Source organism: Excalfactoria chinensis, chromosome 6, assembly GCF_039878825.1.
Source record: "Excalfactoria chinensis isolate bCotChi1 chromosome 6, bCotChi1.hap2, whole genome shotgun sequence".
Lineage (NCBI taxonomy): Eukaryota > Metazoa > Chordata > Aves > Galliformes > Phasianidae > Excalfactoria > Excalfactoria chinensis.
In genome coordinates this window covers 17,840,347-17,858,400 of record NC_092830.1, presented here as the reverse complement: position 1 = coordinate 17,858,400, position 18,054 = coordinate 17,840,347, and the positions used below count along the sequence as shown (strand labels likewise).

Here is an 18,054-nt window from a genome sequence, read left to right as displayed (position 1 = left end):
TCTTCCGTTTAATATCAATCAGTTTTGTCTGACTTGATCCAGAGTTAACTTCTACAAATGTATTACTTCCAATATTCTCATTACGTATTAGTAATAGAATATAAAACATCTTATTACCTCTTTTTGTTTTAGTGAGGATTTGATGAAGTACATTCACCATTGCATCCAAAAATAATGGGATGTTGCTGTTATGGATAAGATCTGTAGTCCAATCTATCTCTAGATTTGCAGCTATAAGCAAATGCCCTTCACCACTATTCCAGGGGAAAAAAATAGCCATGTCACATTGCACACAATGGACCCTGCTATAAGGAATGCCAGAATCTAAGATGCTTTCCATACTTTCCTATATTGTAGTGAGTTCTGATAATACTACCACTAGAGTTAAGCTGAGCTTTAAATAAATAAATAAATAAATAAATAAATAAATAAATAAGAGAGAAAAATAGCACCTGCAGTTCAGTTCCTCCAAAAATCATTTTCTTAAGCTATAAAATGGATTAGTCTCTAGCCAATCTTTAACTTGCTTCCGAGTAGGTATGCATATGTAGCCCACAGTTCACTCTGCTATGCCTCCCATTCTGTGTCTGCGTCTGGCCAACAGCGGATATGAGTGTGCTACAGCTGCTAGCTATAGGGTATTTAACTTGAGGTGTAAAGGTTTGTGATTTAGCCCTGGAGGTCTCAGGTAATAAGCACGATGATGATTATTACACTTCCAGAATTGTATGTACTCACATTCCTAAGGAGAGCTTGTGATGGGGGTGTGGAGAGCGTAGTTTCCTTTTATCTGTTCTAAAGCACACAATTCATTTCTTTCCAGAACTGAACTATTACAAAATACATCAAAAGAGACTTCACAGAAATACGTCTGTCCTCACTTTAGTGTTTGCAACAAAAAGACTGGGGTAATGTTGCACAAATGAGTTTAACATTTAATAGATGATGAAATAACATGGTTATGCAATAATTGTTTTCAAGATGAAGATATGAAACTCACCACTTGGTTCTGCTAGTACTCAAGTCAGTGTGTAAACGAGTCACTGTAACCATCCATGCAAAAACTGGGCTAAATACTAAGATATAAAACTATTATTTGTTTCAGCCAGATTGATTAGCTATCAGAACAGATGTAGGTATTTTTCAAGGTGCTCTATATTACAATAATAATAATTATTATACTGTTCTTTACATATAAAGTGTCTTTTTTTTTTTCTTTTTTTCCCCATTATTACTTGCTCCCTAATTTAAAGGATTTTTAATTCTTGTTGTTGTGGTTTATTTATAGAATTATTATTCCATTATTTTCTTGGAAGAGTGCCTGGTCGAGTCTTCTCAGTATAAATAATACATACAAGCAAAAAAATGCACACATTTTAGCCATGGCTGAAATGCATCAATCTTTGGGTAAAACTTTGAAAAAGGACTGATGGGGCAGATGTGACCACTAAATTCCCTGTGTTCTTACTACCTTGGGTGACATCAGCTCAAAGTTGACTGCACCTGTGTTACAATGGCCAAATCCCACTTATATGTTCTGCTTTACATCTAAGAGCCTGTATGTGTGTTCAAGGTCATCCTTTTTACCTGTTTACTTCTGACCCACCTTGGGTGATCTCTTAGGATTTTGTTGCTGGAACCTTCTCATCACAGCTGGAAAAGCAAAATTCCCACCGTTTCCTCCAAGAAAATCCCAAGTTCCTTCATAAATTGTCATGAAACATAGAACTGTGTGGGATGTATTCAATGCTCATTAATATGGAATTTGAATTTGTAAGGTTTAGGACTTCCTTTCGTTATGATTATTATTATTATTGTTATTAATTATTATTATCTTTTTGTCCCAGGAGAATTGTTAGAAAACTTTTCCTGATGTCAGGCTGACCAGATTTCACACCAATTTCACACCAGGCTTTGAATTTAGCATATGTGTATGTTTAACAGCTTAAAAGTATAAATGTGAAGTGACACGATCCCATTAAACAGCAAGCACAATTAACCATGTGGAACTTGGTGTTTATACAAGTCTAACTGTTTTTGTAAGAAGAGTAAATATTTTCTTCTGTAGAGATTTATTTTTTTCCCCTTATCTGTGATCTGGTGTATAGGCAGCTATAATGATACACAAGTATCTTCTCTAATAGGGATAAGCTATACTGGTATCATTTATCACTAATGATATTATGCAATATTCGTATGTACTTTGAGAATATCTACATGTAGGGAACCGTACCCTTCTAACTCAGCCAGCCTGGAAATAGTGTAAAAAATGTGCTATCGACTGGGGAGGTAAGACGTGCTCTAACACTTCCACAACTCATTTAACTCTAGAACAAGATGGTGGCACTCCTGGTAGCCAGATTCTTCAAAATTTGTCAGTACCTGATTTGTAGATACATCAACAACTATTTGTTTCTCCACCAAATGATACAGTTAATAAACTTCTCTTTCATTTTTCTCCATCTGGTCTAAATTCCATTCTCGGTCTCTTTTATAAACCCATTGATGTAAGTAGGATATCTGCTTTTGATCAAGAATAGCTTTTTACCCTAACTCTGTAAAGTCAGCATGAAGACCGTAATTAAAAATGTGATTAGCTCTCTTCATAAAATCTGTTTGACACCTCTACTGGAATGCATTTAACAGCTGATCCTTCTGAAAAAGAACTTATTTCTGCTAATCTGTTTTATCTGAAACACATTCCCCCAGCCTGCTGGTGCAATATATATTTAAGGAAATTGTAATCTTGCAAAGGGGGGGAATTAGGAGGGTTGAGAGGAGGATGTCAAAAAAATAAATAAAAATCAGAACGTTTTTGAATCATAGGCTGAAGTATTTTGTTTTGGCAAATAGCTGTACTATTATGGGGTCTTTTTTTCTTTTTTTTTTTTTTCTTTTTCTTTTTCTTTCTTTTTTCTTTTTTTTTTTTTTTAATGGAATCTCAGAAAAAAAATATATAAAAAATCAGGAAAATACCAGTTGGGACAACTAACATTTTTGACTGTCTTTGCTTTTGTCTGTCAGTGGCTTTTTGTGGAGCATGACACTGGTAGGGTGAGCAGCAGTAAGATGGAATGGATGATCTCTCATGCTTCCATGTGGAGTGAAGCAACGTAACACATACAGACCAAAGAGGAGAGCGCATTGCCATGCAATGCCAACTCTTCCACAGGAATCTCATTGCCTGTTTTTCTTTGCTGCGTAATCAATGCAGGAGGTGTGAAAATTTGCAGTTTTACTTACTTTGCTAAGCAAAGGTTGCTGTCCCCTAACATGCAATGGTAGCTTGGACTTGCTATAAAAAGGGGTTACTGGAAGGTCCCTGTTATTTATCTAACAAGTTAGTGGGTACAGATCAATGTTGCATCGCTGTTTTGCCTGAAAAGACGAGTAGCCAATTCTGTAAATACCATCTAGGATGCAAAGAAGTTGTTGAAAGTGTTTTTCGTGTGGAATGTTTTTTCTCTTGGGTGAAGGAAGACTTGGTGGGAACCTGATTAAATCTGCTTCTGAGCACTGACTGGGAGGCTGGAGCTCCAGGCTTTGGCAAGCACCGCAACCAGCAGATTTAATAGTCTGGTTCCTTCCTTGTCCTTCCCCCGGCCTAGTGCATTTTCATGCAAAGTGCCTTCACGAAATGCCTTCAAAGGAGGGGTGGGGATTTTTCCCCACGAGAATAGAACAGTGATTAGGAGCCCTAATAAGCGAGAACTGTGGGCTTAAGACTTCCAGATCTGGGAACTGATGTGTTCTGCGTTGAGATGAGCTCTTAAAGCAAGAAGAAAAAGCAGCAGATGATGTTGGTAATTGATCATTGCTGGTAGGAGAGAATGTCTCCTCCAGAAAGGATTAAGGAGCTGGACAAGACGGGAGATAGATTCCCTTCCTGCAAATGTCAGCTGGATCTCAGTTTGAGAATCTGGTCCTAAGATTGCTGACCTCAGGGAAACCACATTATATTGCAGCTGCAAATGTGCATCTTGTGATGGCTGGCAGGGTGTCAAGAGCGGGATCACTTCCACAGTGTGTTCCAATCCCAGCTCAATGGATCCCTCTAAAGTTGTGACAGTGGGATACGCTGTACCAGAGGCCTTTCTCAGCCAGGGGGCTTTGCCTCGGGAAGAGCTGAGGAGCTGGGAATCCCTGTTCTGCTGAGCTTGCCAAAAACAGCGAGGCCTTTTGGTGACAGTGAGTGTGAGAGGGAAGGAAGGCTGGACAGGCAAAGGTGGGGTACAAACGGTGAACCTACAATGAGAAGGGTATGTTTGTGTTTACTGGCAGTTCTGCTGTCCTGAAACCTGCATGTGTCTTCTGTCACCTCCGGTAGTTATCCCTATCCATTTAACGAGGCTTTTTCATCACCCCCATGCCTCCAAGTGCATCTGTGTGGGGCTGCAGGCAGATGGAGCCCGGCTGGGTCCTGCTCACGGGCAGTGCTGGAGCCGCGGGGCTGGGGCTGCCCAGCGCGTGGGGTGCGGAGTGGCTTCGGCCCGATGGGGGTTAGGGGGGGAGGGTGCAGCCGGGGAGCACAGAACGATCTCTGGTGTTGAGCGAGGTCCACCAGGTGAAGGCTGTTTGGGCGCAGTGCTCCTAAGGAGACTAAGTGGGAAAGGGAGAAGGGTTTGCGAAAGCTGGAGCCTGTGTACTTCTAATGAGAATTAAACTTGCAGTTACACATCGAAAATCCTTTCCTAAAAATAACTGCTGTCTGTCCAGTAGCGGTAATGACTCACTCCGTAAGTGTTCCTCGGTCTGTTTGATCTCCGTAGCTCAGTAGCTTTTCACCCCTCCACCCCACCCCCGGTTTAGAAACAATGGGGAAGCTCGTTGCTGGGATTCGTGCTAATTTCTCACCGGCGATACTGGGGCTGTGTTCTGTAACAGCGCAGATTATTAGAAACTTGTAATTTGCAGTTCGCATTTGCCATCAAGATCACAGCAGGGAACAAAAGGAGACTCGAAGCTGCGGTGACTTCAGTAATTCCCCTTCCTCGCTTTCATGCGAGGATGGAAAGAGCAACGCTTTCAGAGCAAACTTGCTTGAGTGTAATATACAGTGACTTCAGAAAGTGCAATAAAATCAATTAATGTTGCAAAAGCATTGGCCAAAAAGAAGGCGGTGAGAGAATTTATGGAAATTGAATGGATTTACAAGCATTTATCCTGCGACTTGATAAACAGCAATGGGAAGCCGAGATGGGGAAAATAATTAGCCCTCAGCCTCAGTGAATTTTGGCAATTTATTGTTATAATTTTATTCTTTCGGTGGTTATTCAAATTTATATTTTAATTTTGTGATGTGAAGCGCGGGGGGATTAATCTGAACTTTGGTCTCAGCTTCCTCAGGAGCTGCGTTCCTCTGACATTTTCTGCGCTCGCGAAGCGAAGCGTGATCTGTCACTTGCCAGGGCTGCTCCACACAGAGAGCTCATTCTTCGCCGCTCTGCGTGTCTTTTAAGGGCCGTGATCATTGGCCTTAGTAAATAACGTCGCCGCCGGGGGCAGGATCAGCTGTTCGCCTCCCCGGGCGCCAGCATTTTCTCTTCCTTTGATTTCCGAGGGCGTTTCTCAGCAAAACTTTGGGAGAGCTCTGGCGGCGCGGCGGCCTCAGGATGCGGGGCTGCTGATCTGCGCCAGCACCGAAACTTTTCTGCTCGCTCGCAGAAGTTTGCAACGCTGTTATTACAGCAGAAACGAGACAACATCTACCATGGAGCAAAGATTACAATTTCCAGAAGTCAGAATTTATTACAGTTAAACTGTGATAAGATCCCATCTGTTATGAACACATGTAGCGCCAATTGTTTTTCATACAACTGCAATTTATTTACCCTTCAGACTGAATGAGATTACAAGGGTGATTTAAAAAGAAAAAAAAAAAAAAAAAAATCACCAACGCCACACTTCCCCCCTCCCCCTTTAGTCCGGCCTATCTGTTTCCATCTCGCTAAATCCATTTACGCCGCAATACTTCCCTTCGGATGAGCCCCGCGATCCCTGCCTCCCCCGCTCGCGCAGTCTCGCTCGGGCCGGGCCGCCTCCTCCCGGTGCCGATCTGCCTGGGGCCGCGGGGCTCGGCCTGGCTTAGGGGGGGGGGGGGGCGCGCCCGGCGCCCTGCGCGGAGCCGAGCGGTGCGGGCGCGCTTCTCCGCAGCGCCCCGCGGGGGCGGGCCCGGCAGCGCCGCCTGGCGGACGGGACCCTACGGGCTCCCCGCTGCCGGCACGGCCCCGCCGGGCCGCAGACAAAGGGAGTCGCCGCACCGGGGTGCTCGGGGCCCCGCGCCTCGGGAAAGCGGCCCGCTGAGCGAAGCGAGAGCCCGAAGGCTCAGAGGGGGAGGGAACGTTCCCATTTGGTCGTGGTAGTTGGGGAACAGGCGATGTTCCTGCCCGTCCTCCTGCCCCTTCCCGCAGAGGTGGTGAGAACTAAGGAGCGTTCAGCTTGCGGAGAGGGAAATGTGGGGCTGTTGCTTAAATATAAATCGTTGTTGGACGTTCCCACCGCGATGGCCTAAGAGCAGTGATCTAATTTTGTTCTTTCGAACTGTTCTGAGGTATATATATGTATGTATGTATGCGTATATATATCCTCCAGGTTTCAGTAGGCGTCCTTCTGCTGCTCTGTTATCATTACTGCTTGCCTTGATGTGACGTTGAAGACAGATGACAGCATTGTCAGGTTGTCTTTAATTCATCTGAAGACTTCTTAGAAAAATAAATAAATAAATAAATAAAACACGAGGCTTCTTGCGATATCCAAAGCCTGAACGGCTTCACTTTGTTCCACGCAGGCGACAGACGGGGTGACTGCGAGGGACGGATTTCGGACGTGAGGACAGGGAGGGACCCTGCGCAGCACCGAGCGGGCTCTCCCTGGCCCGCGGCCGGACGGGTCCGTACCGCAGCACCTGGCGGCCCCGGCTGGGAGCGCCGGCACCGGGACAGCCTCTCTGCGTTTGTGCACAATCCGAGTGCGCAACGCGCTCAAATTTCAGTCCCGTCTCTGCTGCCTAAGCAGCGTACCTCCGCAGAGGTGAGAGCTTTCGGTGATAGGTTTTTTTGGTTTTGTTTTTGCTTTTTTTTTTTTTTTTTCTTTTGACGCCTTTATACTTCTTCGCAACATTTTAATTTGATTTTAATGTTTTAATGTGAAAAGGCAATCTGCCCCCAGCTGCCACGTAGCGAGTTGCGGGAGAGCCTCAGCGGGGATCCACTACCTCTACCCAGGGCTGTGGGACCATGGGCCAGCATGTGAGCTCGGGGCTGGAACTGAACGGGGTGATTCCCATGGCCCAGATGGAAAGGAGAGCTGGTGATGCCGCCTCCAGATCTTTTCCAACTTCAGATTTGCTCTTTTTAGGAAGAAAAACAAAAACAAAAACAAAAACAAAACCACCAAAAGGCGCCCTACCGAAAGCCTGCAGTGAAAGCCAATAGTATAAAAGAAAGGCAGTATTTCTCTCTGTCTTTTCTAAATATGAAAGAGTGGAGTTTGGTCTGTACTTCACAGAACAGGAATGCACGTGTGCCTCTGTTTGGGCCAGCCTGGGCCTTTCCAGGCTCCTCTTGCCTGGGCCATCTCACTCGCAGCCCACACAGCTCAGCAAAGCCTGGGCGCAGGGGAGCAGAGCTGCTGCGTTCTGGGCAGGTTTGGAGGTGTCAGGGAGTGACTTCCCTGTCCTGCAAAAAGGGGCCTCCTATCACTGAGCAAATCCACCCAGTTGCAGAGGCATCCCCGTGCTCAGCTCCACCGTCCGCTTAGCACTCAGAAATCAGGAAGGCAAACATGTATGTGTGTGTTCGGTATCGACCTGCGCGCACAAGCCAAGATACATATGCCCATATAGGCCGAGATATACTGCAGGAACTCGTTTGCTGTCTGTGGAGTCTGTGTTTTATTGTTTCATAAAACCAGCTTAATTACATTTCCCCATAGATAAGATAAACAGAACCCTTCTTTTCTAAGCGTCGCTTATCAGAAGTATTTTGTCGAAGCGGCACCCAGAGCGAGCCTCGCACAGCACCGGGAAAGTCATTAATTTTTATTTTGGTTCTTCGGTTGCACTTAGCGTCTGACAGGAGTTGATTTAAATATTACATGAGTTTATCTTTAGTGTTCAAAAAAGATTTGTGAGGAAGATGAAACTGTTTAATTTAAACTAATGTATGCCTGACTCCGGTCAGATCGATCTGAGTTTGGGGTTGTGATGGGTTTTGCCCTTCTGTTGCTTGTCCTCTCTAGCTGGTTTTTCACTGTGAAATTACTTTAGTTCGGTGGCATGGACCAGCGGCTGCTGTCAGCTCCTCGAGCCATCCAGCTAGTCGGAATGGGGGAACGAAATAACAAACGCGGCCCTTTTACCTAAAAACATTAATGTCCATAAGTCAATCTCTATTAGAAAATATAGCGAATTTCCTAGATTAATATCAAAATCCTCCGTGACACTTGCCAGGTCAAATATTTAACAAGCCGAGGAAAGAGCCCTCCTTAGCACCGCTCTCCATATAAAATAAGCCGTTTCCATTTGTCATTAATGCCGCTGACAGTATCTGAGCAGAACGGCAATAATAACGTTAAGCGCTCATTTTATCACTTGCATCAGAACCCCTCGCGCACAACTTTCAGAGCTGGGAGCCGCAGCGCTGCAATTAAGGCTTCGGCGCACGGAACTCCCCCTCTCTCCCTCCGACAGACCCCAACACCTGGCTGCTGACGGATTGCAGCGAGCGGAGTCGGGGGTGCAGCTGTTAGAAATCTGTAATTGTGGTGTACGTGCGGAGAAGCGGCGGTGCTTTTTGATCGCCGTAACGGCACCGGGCTCGCACGCCCCGCTGGAGCCGCAATGGCCCTTTTCCCGACTCGCGGGTGGCGGAGGGCCCGGGGACGGGCTGTGGCTGGGCTGAGGTTAGGACTGGGTTGGGGCCGCGCCGCTCGGCTGCCCGCCGACTCCTGCCGCTTCCCGGCCCCGCTCGCGGCCGATGCGTTTTATCAGTGAAGTTTGCTCGGTGCGGTTAACGGCGCTGCCCTTCACTCCTTTCCCCGAACTCATCAGTTCACAACGAGAGCTCGTTTTACATTCCCCAAACCGACGCTACGCTCTGCTCCTTTTCCCATTTAAAGGGGGGGTGGGGAGGGAACCACTTGGTGAAAGCGCCGAGCCGCACCGTGCCGATGGCGGAGCCGTGTCCCCAAAGAGCCGCTCAGCACCCGCCGAGCCCGGTGCGGTCCCGCTCCGAGCTGGGCCGGGCCGGGCCCGGGAGAGCGCCGGCCCTTCGTTAGCCGCCCGCTCTTCTCCGCTCTGCACGTTAACGCTAACTTGCACCAATTATCTGGAGTAAATGTATTAGACTAATTAGCATCTGGGCACCGCGGGAAACTTCGAACAGTAATTGTATCGCAGGGACGCGGGAGGAGGGAGGCAGGCCAGCCCCTCGCCGAGCCCGGCGGCCGCTCGCCTTGCGCCGGGTCGGCAGCGGGGCAGGGCGCGGAGCCCGGCTGTCCGCGGGCACGGTTCCGCTCTTCCCATCGGCGCGGTGCAACACTCGCGGCCTCGGCGGCTGCTCCTGGCCTCGGCGGGGCTGTGCCGGGCGGGCAGGGACGAGGCCGGGGGGGCCCTCGGCATCGCTCCGCGCAGGGCAAGGCGCTCCCAGCTGCGGGCGGTTTGCTGGGATCCTTCCTCCCAGGCCTTTCTTCTTAAAAGAAAAGCAGCTCTCAGAGCAGTCCGGTTTTTTTTATTATTATTATTATTTTCTTTTTTTTTTTTTTTTTCCTTTTCTTTTTTCTTTTTTCTTTTTTCTTTTTTCTTTTTTTTTTTTTTTAGCTTGATGATCATTTGTACTGCGGCACGAAATGAAGAAAGAAATTGAAAATAACCGGGTGAGATCAAATAGCGCTTCCCAATTACTTCGGAACTTCTCACTTAGAAAAGGAGATGAATGGTTACGCGTTACACTGTAAAAAGCTTTCGGATAATCTTCTTACTCTTTTACCAACAGTGCTGCCTTCCCCCCGTCTTTTCCTAGGGAAAGAACGCCGCCTGTTAATTGAAGCTCGCATGGAAAAGAAAACGGTTTTCACAGTAAAATGCTCTTTTGAGAGAAAAGAAAAGTTCATTTTCCTCCGGAAAGGGGCAGAGATATGAGCGAGCCTCAGCCTGCCCGCTCCGTGCCCACCAACTCTACTGAAGGGGGTAAAAAAAAAGATTAAAAAAAAAAGCAATAAAAAAAAAAACCTTTTTGTCTTTTTTTTTTTTTTTTTTTTTGAGAGCCCTGGGGTTGCAATAATAATAATCATTTTTAAAAACCTTATTTTTCTTTCTTTTCTTTTATAATTTTTAATTCAAATTGAATAAACGCTGAAGGAGAAAGTAGCGACCGCCTCCCTCCAAGACCTACTCGGGTTTATAACAGAATCCAAGAGTATGGAGAAAAAAAAAATATTAAAAAAAAATTAAAAAAAAAGTAAAACCTTTTAATACATCAAATATACGGAATTTTAATCTTTAAAGCGATACATTGTCTATTTTAGTACATGACGTAAACCTTACTTAACCCTCGTTACAGGGTGGACTTAAAAATTAAAAATAGTTAAGTGTTCCTTTTAAAGAACAAAATAAGGCAAATGAGGTTTTTGGAATAGAATCGTTTTTGTTTTTCTTCCAGAATACATACAAAAAAATACCAATTCTCTTTCAAGGGTAATACACCTTAAAAATAATTGCAATTTGAAATTATAACTGACAAATTGCGAGTTGTTTTTTTTTTTAGTAACAAACATGCATGTAAATTTTTTTTGTTGTTGTTTCAATGAGACATTAAATAAGAACGTACGATACAATCATAGCAATTTTAAAGTAACATTAAAGAGAAGACCTCTATCTTTTTATTTATATTCTACAATGGGTGTTCCACTTTTACCTATTGAGCTCAGTTAAGTAATGCACTTTATGATTCGTTGTCCCGCTTGAAGCTAACATAAATAAATACAGTGCTCACGGATCCAGTCCTCAGATGAACACTATTGTATAAAAAGTCCCGTTTCTGTTTTGTGGGGTTTTGTTTTTGTTTTTTGTTTTTTTTCCTTGCCGACTTCCACCGAGTTCGGAGGGCTCCATCCCTCCCTCCCTCCCCCTCCCACCCATCGCGCCGCTCACTGGTAGCCCAGTGCCGAGGCTGTGGTGAGTCTCTGCCCATACAGTGCGTAAGGGGAGTAGTAGGGTCCCGTGGCGGCGGGCACGGGCACTGGCGCGCCGGGGGTGGGCAGCGGGCTCTTGGAGTACGGGTGGTAGCGGCTGCCGAGTCCCAGAGCGTGGTGCGGGCTGCGCAGCGCCAGCGTGCCCGGGCTGCCCGGGGCGCCCGTGGTGGGGATGTGCATGTGGCACGCCATGGCCGCGGCCGCCGCGCTAGCCAGCGACGAGGAGCTGGGGTAGCTGGAGAGAAGTTTATCGGTGCCCGGAAAGGCAGTATGGGTCCGCAAGTGGCTAAGCAGCTCCTCCGAGGTGGCGAAGCGCTTGTCGCAGGGTCCGTTGGCAGACACCCAGTTGCAGATGTGCGGCTGGGGGTCGTTGGGGAGCATGAAGCCGTAGGGGTACAGGGGGTGGCCGGCCAGCGAGGGCGGCGTGGCACCGGTCAGCGATGAGTGCACGCCGTGCAGGGGGTGCGTGGGGTACACCAGGGGGTATCCGGACTTGAGGGCCTGGTCGTGGGCGCAGGAGGCGCCGGCGGCGCCGGCCAGGTGGCTGGCGCAGTGGTAGCTCAGGCAGTACGGGTCTCGGCACAAGCTGGCCGTCATCACCGACGGCGGCGACGCGCCCGCCAGCGGGCTGGAGCCGGCCGGCTTGCTGCAGCCCAGGCTGCCCGCGGCCGCCAGCTGGGCCCCCACCAGGCTGGAGGATTTGGTGGGGTCCAGCGCCACGCCGTGCGGCAGGAACTGCGGCGGGTAGCCCGCGTACGCTCCGGCCAGCGTCCCCGGGTAGCTCATGCCCGCCGGAGGCAGCGGGAAGACTGTCTGGCCCGGCTTGTAGGGGGAGACGGGGGCCACGAGGCCGGAGCCCAGCACGGAGGCGGAGGAGGTGGCGGTGGTGCTGCTGCAGGAGGAGGCGGAGTCCGAGGCGATGGGCTTGGAGCCCGGCGCGCTCTCCTGGTGCTGGTTGACCTCCACGTTAATCCCGGCGCAGCTCACGCTAATCCGGCCGTGGCCGATGCCGGCGGAACCCGGGCCGCCCTCCGCGCCGGAGCCGCCGCTCTTGCCGCAGCTCTCCGAGTCCTTCTTTTCCTCCCCGCCTTTGCCCTCGGCCGGCAGCAGCCCGGGCGAGCAGGCGGAGGCGCTGGAGTTGGGGCTGCCTGTCCTTGGGGTGAACGGCTGGCAGGTGGCGCTCGGCACCCGGAATCCCGACTTCTCCCCGGCCGCGACCCCCGCCGCGGGGGTGCCCGCGCAGCCCGCCGCCCCCGGCTCCTTCTTCTCCGCGCCCGGTTTGGAGTAGGGCTTGAAGCTCGACTTGTCCTCCACGCCGATGTCGCTGAGCTTCAGGGGGCCCGACTTGGAGTCCTTGTCGCCTCCGGAGCCATTGGAGGTGACCGAGGAGAGTTTGGAGGAAGGGGACGGGTCCGGCTTTCCTATCTGCGAGCAAGTTTGTGCCAAAAGAGCCAGGGGGCTTTTCTTCGCATCCAGCTGCAGGAATTAGACACACAACGACAGAGGTTTAATGGGGGAGTCCACTCAAGGAAAAAGAAAAAAAAAAAAAAAGAAAAAGAAAAAAAAAAAAAAAAAGAGGAAAAAAAAAAAAAAAAGATAAAGAAAGAAAAAAAGAAAAAAGAAAAACCAAAAAGCCCCGAGTGTACCTAGTAGGTCTCTTGTCCCGCACGTTTTTGCAGGGGACAGCCTGGAAGTGATGAACGATTTCGTGAGCATTCATCACCCTGACAGCCCCCTCCCCTGCATGCACCATTTTCCACAAAGCCTTTAAAGAGGGCTTGGGCTCGCTGGAGCCGTGCGAGCACCCCCTCGGCCGCCCAGCGCCCACCGGGCAGCGCCCAGCCCACGCAGACCCCCGCCTCCGGAGTGGGGGAGCCCTCGGGCCACGTCGGCTGCCGCATTTCTGCGCCCTGACCGCGGCCGCTATTTATAAACAGAGCCCGGACGAGCTGGGCTCCGGGGGAGAGCGGCGCTTCGCTCCGCAGAGACCTCAGTGAAATCATTCATTCCCACGGACACACCCTTCCCACCACCCTCTCCATTTCGAGGTTCGCTCCCTAAAACAGTGAGGGGCCCCGACAGCGGGGAGAAAGGGCGAGCGGGGCCCCGAAGCCCCCAAAAGACGGCGAAGGCGGAGGGCCAAGTGCCGCCATAGCCGCCCCGCGTCGCGCCGAGCCCGTGCCCGAACACCCCCCGCAACGCCCGGCCGCTGCGAGAGCGGCGTGGCCGGATCGTGACCCCGGAGCAGGGCGCTTCCTTCCACCCATCGCTCCTCTCTCTCTCTCAAAATAAATAAGCAAATAAATAATAATTATATATATGTATGTATATACACACACACATATGTAAGAAAACATAAAAAGAGTAAAAAATATCAAAAGAGCAAAAATGAAAGTTTATTCAAAAAGGAATCGCCAGGAAGCCGAGTAAACATGGAATAGACGACCACGCGCAGCTCCTCGCACTAAGATCAAAGGCGCCCGTTCTCGGTGCGAGAGCGACCCGGAGCGGAGCGGGCGCGGGGCAGCCGCCATGCGGGGCGGGCACGGTGGGGCCGGGGCTGCTTACCTCGATGGGACTGACGGGCGTGGAGGGGAGAGGCTGCAGGTACTCGGGGTGTAGGATGTGGCCGGTCCGCGCCGTGAGCATTTTCAGCACCTTGATGGGCAGACGGTTGGCTTGGCGCAGCGGGTCCGAGGGGGGGACGGCGTGGAAGCAGGGCTTGGCGGCGGCGCTGCCGGGGCTCCCAGCGTGCCCGGTCGGCCCGGCACTGAGGTCGGCGGCGCTGCGGCTGCGGCGGGGGCTGCCTCCGGGCTCGCTCAGGCTGCTGCTGCGCTTACTACTTCTGAGAGCAGAAAGCGAGGGCGATGTGATCATGACCCAAAACCTCGCATGAAAACTGGGGCAAGTCGCGCCGCTCGCACTCGGAAACGCTCGCTCGCTTTCTGCGGGCGAGAAGGGAAAAAATCCACACGCCCCCCGAGGAGGAAAACAAACATAAAATGTCCCGCGGCTCTCGCTGGCGGGGAGGGCGTGGGTGGGGAGGGGGGGAGGGGGGGGAAGGGGGAGCCGGCCGGAGAGAAAGAGGAGGAAAAAAAGCCGAGTAATCCGTGCGCTGCGAGGGGCGGGGGGCGCGGGCGGCTGCGCCGTGCCCGGCCGCTCTCGGCTCCCGGCTGCGGCGCGGGGCGGGCGGAGCGCTCGGCTCCGCGCTCAGTTGTGCTGCGAGCCGCTGCCCATCCAGCCCGGGGTCTGGCGGAGAAACTCACTTCAAAAGCAGCTGAATTAGTCTGAGATTAAAGCCTTTGCCGCCTTCCAATCAAATGGGACCCCGAGGTGATTGGAGGGTCAAGGGGATGTGACGTTCCCTTTTCTGGGGCTTTTTTTCTCTGTTTTTAATGGGCTCTCGCTCTTTCTTTTTTTTTTTTTTTTTTTTTTTTTTTTTCCCTTTCTCGTCCGCCTCCCCTCTCCCCTCCCCTCCTTCCTTGTTTGCGCTCCCAGGACGGGCTGGGCGTTAATTCTGTGTTTCACATCACGCGCCGCGAACGTTTTTCTTCCTCCGCGGCCAGCGCGCCTTCCCCGGGCGGCGACAGAGGCGGCCGCGGACCGACGGGCGCCAGCCGGGAAGGAGGCAGCCGCGGGACCCCTCCGACCCTGAGAACGGCCCCGACACGGCAACCTCCCGATCGCGGCCCTCCGCCGCCCGTCCGCGCCGCGCAGCGCCCGGGCCCGTCCCTCGTCCCCACTCCCCTTTCCCCGGTGCGGCTCCGTCGCCCCCGCCGGGCCCCGGGGAAGGGCGCGGGCCGCTTTCCGCCCCTCCCGGCCGACGGCGCGGGGACAGGCGCGGACGAGAACCTGCAGAGCGGCGGCCCTGCCCGCGGCGGGCGTGAGCCGGAGCGCTGCGGCGCGGCCTGCGGCGGCGCGGAAATCACGGCGGCGGCGTCGCGCACTGTCACGCAGCGCCCGCCGCGCCGCGCCGCGCGGGTCCCCGCCCCGCCGTCAGCTGTCAGCGCTCCCCGCCGCCATCCGTCAGTGGCTTGTCAGCCCTGCCAATCCGCCCTGATTTATGTCAGCTTTTGTTGCTGATTACAAGCCTGGTGTGACTCCAGGGGGAGAGAGAGGGAGGAAGGAAAACAGAGCGGGAGCGAGCGGCTCCGCGGCGGAGAGCAGGAACTCGTCTTTCTGCTGGAAACGGGCGGTGGGGCCGCTGTCCCCTTCCCACCACCGCAGCGGCCGTCTCGGCCCCGACGCCGCACCCGGGAGCGGGCGGACGTGCGCCCCACGCCCCGGCCTCGCTGGGGGCCGCCTGCGCCGCTCCGGGGGCGCAGCGTGAGTGAGCGCTGCCTGCGGCCCTTCTACCGCTCCCCGTGCCGCCCGCTGCTCTCCCCTTTGTACTTCCCGTCCCACTCTTCCTCAGCTCCTCATCCTGTAACGTTTTTCTTTATTTTATTTATTTATTTTTTTTCCACAGGCAAAACGCGTTAATCAATCTTTTACTTTTGTTTCCGGATCTGACATGGTGGCCCACACAATCTACAACATTAACAAAAAGGTCACTTAGAGATAAAACACGTTTGACAAGTGAAGAACAAGGCAAGTGCTTCAGGGGTCGCGGCCAATTCCTGACCTGGACTCCGACCAGAACAGGCGCCGCTCCGGGAGGGGTGGGCGTGGGGAAGGACTGCTCGCTCTCGGCCCCTCCGCACCCCGTCCTTCGCCTTTACCTTCTCCTTCCCCGCACATCCACCTCCGGGCCCCGTGCCGGGCAGCCCCCAGCGGCCCTCTCTCCACGGGCCGCCTTTCTCCGACCGCCCTCCCCGCCCCCAGAACGGTGCTCTGTTGGTCCCGTACCCAGGTCAGCATCTCCGGTGGCTTTTATTGAACCGCTGTCACGTTGGATAGAACGGGGCGATACTCGGAACTGCCCTCTCCTCCTAGAAAGAGGATTTTAACAAACTTTTAAATTTCTGTGTGTTCTTTGGAAGCGCGGAGCGTGTCGCCGGAACGTGTCGGTGCGAGGCAGAGCCGGGCTTCCATGTCTCTGTGCCCGCTGTGTTCTTCTGAGGCCGTGACAGTTATAGGATCGGGGGGCAGAGGGAGAAGCATCGCACAAAAGCTGCTGCTGCAGCGGGACTGACAACCCGCACCGTGCCCGTAAGGAACTCCCCCTTCCTTCATACAGAGTGGAAGTGACTTGAATCTGCCCCAGGTTTTCCCCCCGTTCTTTCTTTTGTTGTCAAGTCCAATTGATAAATGGAGTGCAGTAAAACTCTGGAAGAGAAGGAAAAAAAAAAAAAAGGAGGAAAAAAAAAAAAAAAAAAAAAAGCTGAAACCTTCATTTGTGTTCATTTGCATTAAAGTGCTTGGAACAGCTGTTTTCCTTACAGGACCAGAGAGACTCCTATCTGTTTTCTCGTTGTATTTATCCTGCCTCCCAGGGTGAAAGCCTAAAGATTAATTGTCCTAAGGCAGAGTCAGCTGCGGGCAGCTCCCCTCCCCTCTCCCTTCCCTCCCGGCCCGGCGGAGGTGCGGGGACTTCGGGAGGGCCCTCGGAATCGGGGCAGCGAAGCGAGGGCGATGCCCGCTCTGCGCGCACGGCACCGCGCACCGAGGGGAGCGGGGACGGGCGGGGAGCAGCGCGAACCCCGAACTCTCGGGCTGAGGTAGAAGCGTCGGAAGGTAATTCAATTAGTAACTTCAGAAGACAGCTTTTCTTCTTTTTCTTTTTTCTTTCTGTTTTTTTTTTTTTTTTTTTTTTTTTCCTGAGCCTTTGAAATGAGGATTAAAACACACTCAGCACTGTAAACTTCTTATGTAGAAGGTTGTAAAATAATAATAATAATAATAATAAAACAAATGCCGAGCCATCCCCTACCCTCGCCCTCCAGATGCCTTTATGAGTTGTTGCAGCTCTTCCCTCTCCCAACGCGCGCAGTGCGCGGCTCGAAGCGGAGTCCCGTCGCCGAGCTGCGCTGCGGAGCGCTGCGGAGCACTGCGGGGCTGGCGGCTCTCTCCGCTCCCGGCTGAGGAAGACGGACTCCGTCCTGCTCGTTACCTTGCGAGGCATCCTCGTTTAATGAATCCGCGCAGCCGGCTTGCTGTTGGGTGTTTACTTGTGTAGTCTTGTTGAAGTTTGGGTGGCTGTAGCTTTTATTCTTCTTTAATGATAATAATAATAAAAACAAAAAACAAAAACAAACAAACAAACAAACCCCCTGAGGGTTGAAACCCGTCTTCCTGGTCTTACAAAGGAAAATTGTAACTTAAAAAAAAAAAGGGGGGGGGGGGGGGGAGAGAGCAAAGGAGGAATTAATTAACAAGTGCCAGTCCACACTTTCCTTTACCTACCAGCTATTGGCAAGCATGTCAAGTCGATTTTATTTGCACACAATGGAAATGATTTATTTTCTCTTAAAAAGGAGTGGGCTGGCAGATATTTGAGGAGGAGAGGAGAGCGAGACCGAGAGAGGAAAAAAAGTTTGAAAATGCCTTGAACTATTCACTGTCGAGATGGCTAATCAGTATTGAGGCTCGAGGGCACTCGGGCAGCTTTTCAATGCGGTTTTCCTTTCATCTCAAGCTGGATGGAGGCGCTCAATTAAAAGCCTATCAGTTTGTAAGTAAATCAACGCCTATCAAAGTTGTCACATCAAACAAAACGATTATTATTGCAGCCCGCCTCCCCTATTAATCTCCCTCTAAAATAATCCGCTTGACAGGTCAGGCTGGCGAGCTGCAAAGCCTGGTCGGGATCACCCAAAAACCCGGAGCGAGCCTTCTCCCGGGAGAGGGAACTGCAGCAGCTCGGCACCAGCCCTGCTGGCTCTCTCCCTTGCCATTTCAGCGTCAGGTTCTGTACATCACGCT

General features: G+C 51.3%; 2 protein-coding genes across 3 annotated transcripts; one reads left to right on the top strand and one right to left on the bottom strand.

Moving 5' to 3' along the window:
• Positions 1–10,370: 10,370 nt before the first annotated feature.
• On the bottom strand, positions 10,371–14,630 carry ZNF503 (zinc finger protein 503). Its single transcript, XM_072340859.1, has 2 exons — positions 13,759–14,630; positions 10,371–12,666 (listed from the first exon to the last, which is right to left on the bottom strand). Exons 1-2 carry the CDS (start codon positions 14,065–14,067, stop codon positions 11,146–11,148), a joined length of 1,830 nt encoding a protein of 609 aa, XP_072196960.1. The 5' UTR covers positions 14,068–14,630; the 3' UTR covers positions 10,371–11,145.
• Positions 13,711–16,471, top strand: LOC140254399 (uncharacterized). Of its 2 annotated transcripts, none has more exons than XM_072340860.1 (2): positions 13,711–13,797; positions 14,689–15,552. In XM_072340860.1, exons 1-2 carry the CDS (start codon positions 13,723–13,725, stop codon positions 15,271–15,273), a joined length of 660 nt encoding a protein of 219 aa, XP_072196961.1. In that variant the 5' UTR covers positions 13,711–13,722; the 3' UTR covers positions 15,274–15,552. The 2 variants fall into 2 exon arrangements, 1 of the variants encoding a protein (XP_072196961.1); XR_011904193.1 differs by lacking the exon at positions 14,689–15,552 and adding an exon at positions 15,659–16,471 and having other exon boundaries at positions 13,731–13,797.
• Positions 16,472–18,054: the final 1,583 nt, after the last annotated feature.